General features: G+C 38.4%; 1 protein-coding gene across 2 annotated transcripts in view; it reads left to right on the top strand.

The window, feature by feature from the left end:
• Positions 1-13,537, top strand: part of LOC122668817 (tRNA uridine 5-carboxymethylaminomethyl modification enzyme MnmG) — a 29,808-nt gene that overhangs the window by 11,528 nt on the left and 4,743 nt on the right. For both annotated transcript variants that reach the window (XM_043865353.1, XM_043865354.1), the window contains exons 4-7: positions 4,536-4,649; positions 8,507-8,837; positions 9,180-9,359; positions 10,395-10,475. In XM_043865353.1, coding sequence (XP_043721288.1) covers positions 4,536-4,649; positions 8,507-8,837; positions 9,180-9,359; positions 10,395-10,475 — 706 coding nt within the window. The remainder of the gene's footprint in view (positions 1-4,535; positions 4,650-8,506; positions 8,838-9,179; positions 9,360-10,394; positions 10,476-13,537) is intronic.

The following is a 13,537-nucleotide window of genomic DNA, read 5'->3' as shown; positions in this document are numbered from 1 at the left end:
GAAATTCACTAATAGTTCTCTGGACAGGAGTCTGGACTAGGGTAGATTGCTCCCCCTGAATAGTGATGGTCTCCCCTTGTATAGGGACCTCTCCCCCTAACTTAGAGGGAGGACTAGGGGAGAAAGAACTAGGAGCCGGCCGATCAGGCTCATTGTAAACAGATTGAAGTAGAGGTGGAGAGTCTATAGTCAGCACATCTTCACTAACACTCTCCCCCTGAAGAGGAGGGGACACATAATAGGATACATTCTCATGAAAGACGACATCCATGCTGACGAAGGTCCTGCGGGATGGAGGGTAATAACATTTGTACCCCTTCTGAGTAGCAGAGTAACCTAAGAAAATGCTGTGGAGACTACGTGGTTCAAGTTTATGAGGGGACCGTGTATCCCTGGCATAACCGACGCATCCAAACACCCTAGGGGGGACAACAAAGGATGAAGAGCCAAGTAGGAGCTCAATGGGGGGTCGGGATTGAAGAACCCGACTAGGCAGCCTATTAATTAAATAGGCTGCAGTAAGGATAGCATCCCCCCAATAAAAGGAAGGCACATTGCGAGTAAACATAAGTGCTCCAGCGACCTCCAAGAGGTGGCGATTTTTCCTCTCAGCCACACCATTTTGGGCTGGAGTGTCAACATAGCTGGTCTGGTGGAGGATCCCATGGGCAGCAAGGTAATTTTGGAACTGACCATCCATGTACTCTGTCCCATTGTCACTCCGCAAAATGCGAAGAGTGGCACTGAACTGGGTTTTAACCATCTGGTGAAAATGTTGAAAACATGAAAAGACCTCACTCTTTGTGTGCATGAGGTAGACCCAAGTAAATCTAGAAAAACAATCAATAAATGTGACAAACCACCGATGACCCGAAAGTGAAACTTTTCTACTAGGACCCCACACATTAGTATGAACAACATGAAATAAGGAAGAAGACCTATTATTAGAAATGGGATAATTTAAACGTGTCTGTTTGGCCAAGACACAAGGCTCACAAAAAAAATCTTCCTTATTACATTCTTTAACTAATGCAGGAAATAAAGTGGATAAGGTTCCTAGAGGTGGATGACCTAGTCTAGAGTGCCATTTATGTAATTCAGAAGAAAAAGGTGCCGGGTGATAAAGCCTAGAAGGTAATGCCTGGGTAGGAGCAGGGTCGCCATCAAGCAGGTACAATCCGCCATGCACTTTACTCGATCCAATCGTCATCCCCGAGTCCAGTTCCTGAAAAACACAATGAGTAGGGAAAAAAGTCACTTTGCAATTTAGAGATTTGGTAATACTGCTAATGGAAAGAAGGTTAGTGGTAAACTTGGGAATATGCAGCACAGAAGACAAAGTAAGGGAAGGGGAACATCCGATGGATCCTTTCCCTGAGATAGAGGAGAGGGACCCATCAACAATTTTAACCTTATCTTTCCCAGAAGCAGGAAAATATGAATGGAAGAGGTTAGAAGAACCTGTCATATGATCAGTGGCACCGGAGTCTATAATCCATGGAGTGGAGACAACCGATGTGCAATGACCAGCAAAGGAAATACCTGTACGGGCAAAGAAGAAACTTGTATTGGCAGCAGATGTAGTAGAGGCAGCGGAAGTGTGTAACAGACGCCGGAGAGCTTGGAGTTCTTCCTGGGAGAAACCAATATCAATAGTGGGGCCTGAAGCTACACTTTCAGTATGATTGGCTTTGTTTTTAGGCTTAGCACGACCCCGTTTGGCCTCAAAATCAGCAGGCTTCCCATGTAGTTTCCAACACTGTGCCTTAGTGTGATACGGTTTGTGGCAATGATCACACTTCACAGGCTCTTTGGCTGTAGTAGCGGTAGCAATACTCTCAGAAGAAGGAGTTGAGGTGGAGTCAGAAGCCTGTAAGGCTGATCTCTCAACTTTAGGAGCAATCATCATAGCAGCCCGTCGAGTCTCTTCACTGTGAACATATGAAAATGTTTCCTCTAAGAGGGGAAAGGAACCCTACCAAGGACCTGCACCCGAATAGGATCATAATTATCATTAAGGCCAGCCAAAAAATCATACACCCGAAACTGGTCCACATAGGAGTGATAGGCAGTAATGTCGGCAGTAGTAGTAGGCTGAAATCGAGCATAATGATCCAGTTGCTGCCATAAGCATTTGAGGGCAGCATAGTACTTAGTGACAGATAACTCCTTCTGAGTAGTGTTCTGAAGGGTCTTCCTGATCTCATAAACCTGTGATCCACTTCCTGATCGGCCATAGGCTCCCTTGACAGAAGTCCATATCTGAGTAGCAGTGTCAAGGAGGAGATACTGGCTAGAGAGGTCAGTGTGCATAGAATTCAAAACAAAGGACATGACCATAGCATCGTTGGCAGCCCATTTAGTACGGGCAGCACCTTCCTCAGTGGGTTGTTTGGTGGTGCCAGTAAGGTGTCTAGTGAGGTTTCTACCAACCACAGTCAAGGAGAGAGATCCTGCCCATATGAGATAATTGGTGCCATCTAGTTTAATGGCGGCAGCATAAGGGAGGAATTCTGTTCGGGACTGAGAATCCCCTCCAGAGTTGGCTGTGGTAACATCTGAATCTCCCATGGTGTATAAAACTTAGGCAGCAATGATGTAAAAAAAAACCAGTAACTTCTGATGAGGGAATAAGAAACCCTAAATTTGAAAAAATTTAGGAATAGCTTAAAAAAGTTGCAGGTCTGAATCTGATTTAGTTTGGATTCAAAACACTACAATCTGAAAGTATGTAGGTGTAGATCAACAAGTGCAGGAACCAATCTCCAAGAAAAATACAGAAATCCAGCTTGAAAAAGGTAGTAGCTCGATCTCCAAGGCTTGGAGGAAACCTGCGGCAGATTCTGATCACACCCAAGTTTATATAATCTTCAGTGAGGTGGCATTGAGGGCAGCAGCTAAACCTTCATTGGATCACCTCAAAGGTGCTGCCCTGAATGAGAGAGAGAGTCCGAGAGTGGTGGAGAAGAAGAAGACCTGTAGCCGAGAGAGTTGGAGAAGAAGAAGAACCAGAAAATTTGAGGGGAGGAGCTGCTCTTCAGATCATATCAGAGGTGGCTCTGATACCATGTTAGAAGCCACGAAATATTATGCTTGAGTGATCATAATCGATCACATAGGCCCTGTATTTATATTAAGCTGAATAATAAAGAATCCAAGTACAAATAGGAATCTACCTCAGTCCTAATCCTATTAGGGATTCCTAGTACAACTAGGAATACCAAACTAGGACTCGGCTGAGGGAGAAAAACAATAAAAAAAAGAGAAAAATAAGAGGGAATAAAGAGGGAAATTCCTAATATGACTAGGAGTACTTCCCCAATCGGGTAGGGGACAGTCCTAATAGAATTAGGACTGCTTACCCCAATCGGGTAAGTGATAAGTAGCCTATTTCAACTGTTTTTTTCAGTATGAACTGATAAATTTGTTAAATAAAGTCATAATTGAAATGCTGTTGTTAATACTACCGGAAAAAAAATGCTGTTGTTAAAAACTATATAAAATTAGGTTTTCACAATTTGAATTCTTCCCAAGGAATTGACCATTTCTGTGCAAATTCTACTGTCTAGGATTTGAATTGTAAGATATTATGGTGCAAGCAAAATCAGTAGTTGGTCTTTCATCTAGAACTGAGCCCACCCTTTACAGTAAAATTTTTCTCTCCCCTCTCCCCTCTCCCCTCTCTTCCTAAAGCTATTTTGATAGGAAAGGAACAGGAAAAAAATGTCATTTTCTTTGATTGTGAGTAGAGAAAGTGTGTCCCATTGAAGAAGTACCTATCAACCATAACTAGAAATTGGTGGTGGAGATAAAAATGTCATTTTCTTTGATTGTGAGTAGAGAAAGTGTGTCCCATTGAAGAAGTACCTATCAACCATAACTAGAAATTGGTGGAGGAGATAAAGCTGGGAATTACTTACAAGGTTTCTATTATATGCATGGCTTTTCCCCTTGATATTGAATAAACAAATGTTATTGTCTTTGATTCTGTCGAGATGGATCCATGATAATGACATCAGTTTTTATGATCTTTGACAGTTTCTCATAAAATCTTTGGTGAACTATGAACACGTTTTTTTTTTCCTTTTAAGACTAGAATCCTTGATTTTGCAGATGGGATCACTTACTTTAGATAGTTCAATTGGTTTATACAACACAGTTATGGACATTGCCTTCATTTCCTTTGTAGGGTGGATCGTTGAATGCTTTGTATTATTCTATTCATTAGAATTTTATTGCTATTTTTTACTTGTTTTTTCATTAAAAAATTCTACACTCTTACAACCTGATACTTAAGATTCAGACTGACCCCCCTTTCAATTTTACCATCTCTCTCTCTCTCATGTTTGGCATTTAGCATTTTGTCGGAGTAGGTAATAATTCTTAGTAAAAAAAAAAAATAAAGAAAGTAAGAGATGCTGTTGATAGTAGATTTTTTTTTTTTGGAAATATTAAACTTTTATTCCATTTGACTAATGTTTATTTGTTAGCCATACTCCTAATGATGGAATCCTTGTTTTCCCCTTGCATTGCAGATGTTACTTACAAAAACGCGTTCTCAACCTCTCAAGAGGGCCTGCTGTTCAGGCACTACGTGCACAAACTGATAAGAGGGAATATGCGATGGAAATGAAGAAAATTGTGGAAAGGCAATTTTATTTGCTTAATTGTTCTATACTTTTCTATTATGTGTCATTAATTGTTCTCTTTTTCTTCGAGTTTTTCTATGTGAAGCTATTTTTGTATTGCGAATAAAAATATCCATAGCTTTTAATGCTTAATGATTTTAGCATGAGATCATGGTACCCTTGGGTGCAACGGTAAGGTTGCTCCATTGTGACCAAGTGGTCATAGGTTCGAGTCTGGAAACATCCTCTCTGCAAAAGCAGGGGTAAGGCTGTGTACATTATGACCCTCCCCAGACCCCGCAGTGGTGGGAGCCTTGTGCACTGGGTACGCGCATCACTGGCTAAAGGAACTACCTCAGACTTGGTGGTCTTGATATGCACATTATCAAGGGTTGAAGTTCTAAGGTTGGAGTACAAGGTCAAAAAAAAATCTTATCAGCTTTCAATCCACTGGCACAAACAAACATGAATACAATCATGTGCCTACTCAGTACAACAACAACTCAGCCTTATCCCAACTAAATGGGGTCGACCACATGGATCTTTGTCCTCCAATCAGCTCTATTCGAGGTCATACTTGTTACAAGACCTAAGCTAGGCATGTCTTTCCTCACCACTTCTCCTAGGGTCATTTTAGGTCTGCCCCTAGTTCTTTTAGTTCCTTCAATCTGAAAATCACTCCTCCAAACTGGAGCATCCAAAGGCCTTCATTGAACATGGCCATGCCACCTCAAACAACTTTTTCATAGCTTAAAATGTATTAGAGTTACTCTCGAATCAGCTCTAATATGATCATTCCTTACTATATCCTTCCTAGTTTTGCCACACATCCATCTCAACATCCTCATCTCTGCTACACTGAGTTTATCTACATGATGCTTCTTAACTGCCCAACATTCCGCACCATACATCATAGCGGGTCGTATGACTATCCTATAAAATTTTCCTTTAAGTTTTAAAGGGACACGTCAATCACAAAACACTGCGAATGCACCTCTCCACTTCATTCATCCTATTTTAATTCTCCATGAAACATCATCCTCTATATTACCTTCTTTATCTATGATTGAGCCCAAATACCTAAAATAATCACTTTACAAAATCTCCCTCTCATCAACTTTCACCACCTCATTATCCATCCTAGTGTAACTAAAGTTACACACCATATACTCTGCCTTCGTTATACTTATCTTAAAACCTTTTGATTCCAAGGTTGATCTCCATAACTCCAACTTGGCGTTAATCCTTGCTCTTGCCTCATCCACCAAATAATATCATCAGCTAAAAGCATACACCAAGGAACCTCATCTTGAATGTCTCTAGTTAAATCATCCATGATAAGCGCAAACAAATAAGGGCTTAAAGCTAATCATTGATGTCATCCAATTCTAATTAGGAATTCACTACCTTGACCCCCCCCCCCAAGTTCTTACACTAGTCACCACACCATCTTACATATCTTTAATTATGTCAACATATTTACTTGAGACACTTCTCTTCTCTAGTACTTTTTAGATTAACTCTCTGGGGGCTCTGTCATAAGCTTTTTCTAGGTCAATAAAGACCATATGGAGATCCTACTTGCAATCTCTAAATCTTTCCATGAGTCTCCTAAGTAAGTAAATAACTTCTGTCGTGGATCTTCCTGGCATAAAACCAAATTGGTTCTCCGTAATAGAAGTTTCTTATCTCGGATGGGTTTAATAATCATCTCCCATAATTTCATAGTATGACTCATTAGCTTTATGTCTCTATAGTTATTGCAGCTTTGAATATCACTTTTATTTTTGTAAATCGGAACCACAATGCTTCTCCTCCATCCATCTGGCTTTTTCTTTGTGCTCATAATCTTATTAAACAGCTTGATTAGCCAAAGATAAACCACAGATTCATAAGCTCTTCAACACTCTATTGGGACCTCATCAGGGCCTTGTGTCTTGCCTACTTTCATCCTTCTTAAAGCATCTTTTAGTTCAGACACTATAATTTTTCATACATATCTACGATATTTGGTGTCTTAATGGGTAATGCAGTCTTCCGGGACACTATTACTCAAAATATCTTCATTTAGTTGACTGTAAAAGTAATCTTTCTATCTCTCCTTAATGTCCTCATCCCTTATCAGTACTTTACCATCTTTACTTTTAATACATCTAACCTAGTTGAGATCTCTACTCATCCTTTCCCTCATTTTGGCTATCTTATAGATATCTTTTTCTCCTTCCTTTATGCTCAGATTGTTATAAAGATCTTCATATTTCTTCACCCTTGTTTTTCCCACAACATTCTTAGCTTCATTTCTGGCAAATATACCTATTTAGATCCTCTACATCCTTAGTCCTTTGCCATGCCTTAAAACTAACTTTCTTAGTCTTAATGGCTGCTTGAATCTCATTATTCCACCACCAAGTCTCTCTAAAGGAATGGCATTTTCCTTTTGATTTGCCTAGGATATATTTACCAACCTTTTTAATAAAAGTAGTCACCTCATTCCACATCGTATTAGTGTCTCCCTTAAAGTCCCACTTTCTTCCTAACTAGAAGGTCTGATAGATTGTTATGTTTGCTCAATATTTCATCAAATTATGATCAATGTGGGGATCTTCATGCATTATTACGGGAAAGTTACATTTCCTTTGTGATATTGAAAAGGTTGCTTAATCTTTGTTGACTCATGTCTATGTTTTAACTTTTAAACAAAAAATTCTTTATTTTATTTTTTTATACATTTCTACGAAGATTATAACTAAAAAGAATCAGTATTTTTAAAATGTAAATTTCATATTTTATGCAGCCAAATCCAGATTGTAATGCATATATTAGGTTTAGTATCTAAGTTATAGGGATGCATTTTCAAGAATGGTGGCTATGCTGCCACATGGCAATTTGATTAGAACTCAAATTACATTGGCATGTTTTTTTTTTGTTTTTTTTTTTATGGAAAGAGAGAAGAACTTAAATTAATTAAGAACCTCATAGACATCTACATTGTTTCCAGAGATTACAATTGCATTGACATGTTGTCCACATCATCTTCTGGTGGTTTGTTAATATTCAATAGTTCCGACTATGCAACGCGTCAAAATAATGCTTTGAAAATTATTAGAGAAGTTGATTTTTTTTTGGGGTGAAAATGTGGACCATTAAAGAAACAAGTTGAAGAGCCCTGTATATGTTGGGCCACTGCCCATTAGATTTAACATGTAGCCAATCTAGAAAATGACCAAAGCACCCCTCCATATGGCAGAAGTAGTAACTGGTGCTAAAACCCTCTTCCCTCAAGTTCTGTTTCAGGAATCATCTAAAATGGTGTAAATGGATCTGTGATGCATTTACTCAATGTTTATGTATCAAACATTGTTTCAACGCAAGGGAGGTTTCAAGAAAGTCCATTTTACATTGTTTCCCTTAAAAATTATATATTTTAGCTGTAATAATTAAAAGTTTCCAATTCATTATCTGATCTACAATTTCCCCAAACTTGTAAGCAATTATAGTAAATGAAAAGCTAATCATCCGAAATTAAATTTTACTTGTGCTCATGATTTTTCTTTCTACATGTCATTTCAACATAATGTGTTTGCCACAGTCTAATAAGTAATAAGAGTTTCGGATTGAAAAATAGCTTAAGTTATTATCAACATACCGGCTTGATGGGATATTAATCTGTTTTTTCGGGAGGAGGGTTCAATGATTTATCTTCGTTGTTTTAATCTGTACGTGATCTGACAACAGTGGATATGATTTATCTGTGATCCATTAGATGCACGTGATGTTAACTCTCCACTATAATTTTGTCTCTATTTCAGACAACCTCCCCGACAAATGTTATGGACACCTTCCGTATTCTAACTATTGTTATTTACCAATTGTTTCAGCACTCCAAATCTTTCTATTAGAGAGGGCATGGTAACTGATATTATACTAGGCAAGAATGACAATGTGGAAGGTGTTCGGACATTCTTTGGAATGGATTTCTATGCGCCTTCTGTTATTCTCACAACTGGCACTTTTATGAGTGGTAAAATTTGGGTTGGAAGAGAGTCTCTGCCTGCAGGGCGAGCTGGTGAATCAGCATCTCATGGGCTTACTGAGAATTTACAACTGCTAGGGTTTGAAATTGATCGATTGAAAACTGGAACTCCTGCACGTGTTGACTATCGTACTGTAGATTTCTCAGGATTGGAACCCCAACATGGAGATGAAGAGGTTCTTTTATCTATTCTCGTTAGTGATGTAAATTTGCAGTAGTTCTTAATAATTTGGTTAATCCCACGTCGGGATGGAACATGCACAGGTGTGGATCCTGCCCAAAACTCTTAATTGTTGCCAGATAAGCTTCCATTTTGTTTGAGGTAGAAGTCACTACTTTAGTATGTAGTAGCCTCATAGAAACTCAAGGCCATGATGTAGTAAACCATTGAAAGAAAATATGCTGTGGTTGACAGACCATTCAAGACCAACCTAAGACATATTTACCCTTTTCTTTTAGTGATGATTAATCTATAAAATTTTATTGTTACCTTCTGAATGGAAAGTGCTCTTAAACAGGTCAATTGGTTTAGTTATGATCCTGACTTTCACATAGAAAGGGAACAGATGTGCTGCTATTTGACACGTACCACAAAAGACACACACCGTCTTATTAAAGAGAACTTGCATGAAACCCCAACTTATGGAGGATGGGTTGAAGCTAAAGGGCCTAGATATTGCCCTTCTATTGAAGACAAGGTACATTTGGTTGTTTATGTTCTCTTAGTTCTAGTCTTTTCTCATTATCAATACTTTAATATATAATGTCCTTTCGATACCTGACACCAAGCGAGGGCAGAGGACAGAAGTATATTTTCCCAGTCCTTAGAGTATGAATGAGGTTCTGTTGAATTACAATTACTATGGACAGCATTGGCCAGGTTATGTGAGTTCTCACTCTGCCCAACCCTAATGGATTCTTTGTTTTGGTCTAGAATGGGTTAGCATTGAATTAGGTAAACCTGTGGCAGATTCCAATAAATTGTGACCATTTATTATTTTTCTTTTTGATTGTTCATATTGCTCTCTTTGGCAGATTCAGGTTGGATAAAGTGCCATTGTCATGGGTTTTGATTGTTTATATTTGCTCCTCTTTTTCTTTTCCTCATTGGATTCTTTCTAATTATCCCTTGAACTGCGGGTTAGTCTAAACTCAGAATGGACCTAGATACTGCATCAAAAACTCTTCATGTTTTGCTTTATCTTTTTCTTCTATGGAAGAAATTATTGTTGGGGGGGGGGGGGGAGAAGAGGGTGTCCCAGCATTTTTATTGCAACTAATTTCATTCTTCCTGAGTTCCTGTCCTGCCCGTGTCTAAATAATTCCAGATTATGCTACTTGTATTAGTTGACATGTTTTCACAGTCTTCCAGGCCATACATATTAGATTTATTTCATGGATGTCTGGAGCACTATATATGAACTTGTATGTATCTGAATGTTTCAGCTCTGAAAACCACTGCCCATATCCCTAGGTTCTCTGTACTAAAATTATTTTTATCTTATTTTTTAAATGTCAAAGCAGTTGTTAGCTATAACATTGCTCTAGTGTCAGAGTGAAATCACCTCTGTTAATGTATCTGGAAAATAAGGATATCTTGTGATGGAAATATGTCCATTATTAGTATGTTGTTACTCCACTATTTTCTTTTAAGGGTATTAGTCAAAATAACACATATTAGCTACTTGAAAATGAGTATATGTATCCTGAAATAGCTGACTATTTGTTTGCAGATAGTAAGGTTTCAAGATAAAGATTCTCATCAAATTTTCCTGGAACCTGAAGGCCGAAATGTGCCTGAACTTTATGTGCAGGTGTGGTTTTAATTTTCTTTTCCGTAGAGAAGGTTTTCTTCTTGCATTTTAAAGTGAAAGAAAATGTCAATGGCTTTTTTTGATTGCTTACTGTTTACTGACTTTCTATCCATATTAACATCATAAACCTTTAAATTGTTCTATTTTTTGGGGTCGTTAAATTCTGTTTCTAGTTTAATCTGCCCGATTGCCATCCCTACCTGTAAGGTTTATTTGACATTTCTGTCCTTAAAGATTTTCTCGTGTACATGGAAATGTACAAGAACTAGAAACGATAAAATGGTCGAAAGTCCATGAGTGGTGAAACTTGTGCCAAACTTCATTGGGTCTAACTATAATTTCCTAGCAAAGGAGAGCTAAGTCCAGAATAAAAGAGAGAATGCACGTGATTACATAGTTATCAAGGCGTTGCCATGGCGTTCAGGTTCCTTGGTCGCCTTGGACGCCTTGGGTGCCATGGCGAGCGCCTTGCCACCATGGCGGTGTCGCCTTGAATTTTTACCCTCTAAAAACCCATGGTCGCCTTCCCGCCTTAATAACTATGTGTGAATATCCTTTCTTTATCTTTCAATTCTCTTGTTTGTAACTTTTCACAAAGAAGGAAACCATGTAACATTATATTTCTGTAAGAATTTTAAATGTAAATGAACATTTTAATTGATTTTGCATAATTGAATGGAAAGCCACTTCAGTCTAAGGTGGCTTAAAAGAAATCGCTTCACTAAGTAGCTTTCTAAAGCTATATACTGTATTTCTAAGGTGGCTTAAAAGAAATCGCTTCACTAAGTAGCTTTCTAAAGCTATATACTGTATAGACTGAGCCATTTGTTCTCTTATATGCATATACCGACTCAGACCAAACCTTATCACAACTGCTTGGAGCAACCCTGTTGTACCATCCACTATATTAGCCATATCTTCTATCACTTCACAACTTCTGTGCTTATGTCTTCACTTGCTATTTTCCCAAGTCATTTTAGGCCTTCTTCTTGTCCTTTTTACACATCCAACTTTCACCATATCCTCTGTTCTGTGGGCTATTATGAAGATATACAAGGATCTTGTAGATGCTATGCTTTTGGGGTGGCCAAGATGGGGGGGGGGGGGGGGGAAGATGGTGCTCTTTTGACATTTTCAAATACGCTTTTCTGCTTTGTCTGTACTTTTTTGTATCTTTTGTAAAGCATTCTGTATATTTTGTACAGACTGACATCTTATCTTGTATCAACGCCTCAATGGAACTTTTCGTTTCGTTGCTGATTAAAGCATTCCTGGCAAATACAAAAGCCCCAATTTCCCTTTCTTCAGGGGGGGGACCCACAAAAAGAGTATAACATATTCAGCAAAGAGAAAGAACAAAAACATTCAACCCTGGACTACATTTTATTATTCGTCTTTGCTTCTCTGAGATTCTGCACAAATGTCAAGGAAATAATGTCTTGTTCCCTTCTAACAACTTAATTAGATACTCCAACCATCTTCACTTGAAAGTTGAAACTAATTGCAGCCCTTCACAATGCTTATTCTAAACCCGCTAATGAAAAATTAACACCTATCAAGGCATGATAATCCTTCCTAATCACAGGACATTTTTTATAACATTAAGAATCTATAGGGAAAATCTGTTCAACACCCCGAGAGGTGTCAAAAGAGTTGCTAATCACAGGACTTTTTTGTGAAGTTAAGAGTCTATAACAAAAATCTGTTCAACACCCCAAGAGGTGTCAAAAGAGTTGCTAATCACAGGACTTTTTTGTAATGTTAAGAATCTACGGGGAAAATTTGTTTAACACCCCGAGAGGTGTCAAAGAGTTGTAACTTATTTCCCCTAAACCCACCCAATTCCAATGAGATGGGATCTTGTTGATGTACATTGTTGTTGACCTTAATAGTTTGAGCTCTTATGATAGGCGGTTTTTAATATGGTATTAAAGTTATTCAATCTTTGGGAAGTGCAATGGGATTCCCCGACACATTTCTCCCCTCAGTGCCACATGATAGTGTTTCCGCGTGAGTGCGTATCATATGCAGGGCTGTGTGTGTATCACAATCTATTCTTTGTTATTGTTATTATTATTATTTTTTTAGATCCCCCCTCTATTAGGTTCTTCATCAGATGCACTGCATCTGCACCGAGGATGAGACCAACCTATGGGATCTAGCCCTTGTATGCAGATCTATCAATGTTGCCCCTCTCCAGTTCACGAAGATATGATTAGAAGGCTTCATTTCACTGCGCAAGCTTAAAATCCCATGTTGAGTTCCCGAGAACTTTGACTTTGATTTTCAAACTTGATCTGCGGAGCCCTAAATCTCCTCTCAGTTGAAAGGAGGAGGAGATTTCGTAACATGGAGATGACAAAAATCTCACACTGCTGCTGAGAATGAATTTTCATTTCTGACCTTGTTACTGAACAAAATGGCATTCAGGCAGGTTTCAAATGATAAGAGAAAATACCTTTCTTGCCCATGCTTCCATAACCCATCAACGAATAAAGTAGGTGTCCAAAAAAGTCAGGTTACAAAGTTGGATGACACCCCCAGAGGTGTTGTTTCGACAAAACCTTATCTATATCATGTAATGTGCTTTGAGGCCTCTGAAGCCCCATAATATTATCAACGATAGTGCAGATGCATCATGATTTCAGGCTATTTTCATGGGTGGATATTTTTCAAGGCCCTTTTTTGTCACTTTCACTGTCTCTCTTCGAACTACTAAAGTCTTTTTGCTTTTTCCCTAGTCCTTTTGTTATACAAGATACTCATGAATTGATATTTGGATTTTGAACCCATAGAGAAGATAGCATTTCAGGAGTGTTTCTACACCACAGTAGTTAAACTCAATCAGAAGTGACTCTAGTAGAGCCCCCCAGGATCTTATGTCTTTGGTTCCTTATTAGGCCTGTATTACAGTTGAATTACATTCTTATTTCAACTCATGTCTTCTAAATTTCTAATGAGACGTGGTCAAATTCCAAAAGTCTAGCTGTTCTTTCATCATGTATGATGCAATTTACCTAGTATATCATTTTAACTTTAAATGATATTATTTACTTCCTGAA

This window comes from Telopea speciosissima, chromosome 7, assembly GCF_018873765.1.
Source record: "Telopea speciosissima isolate NSW1024214 ecotype Mountain lineage chromosome 7, Tspe_v1, whole genome shotgun sequence".
Taxonomy (NCBI): Eukaryota; Viridiplantae; Streptophyta; class Magnoliopsida; order Proteales; family Proteaceae; genus Telopea; species Telopea speciosissima.
Note: the sequence above shows the minus strand (reverse complement) of the source record. Positions and strands in the feature narration are given on the sequence as shown.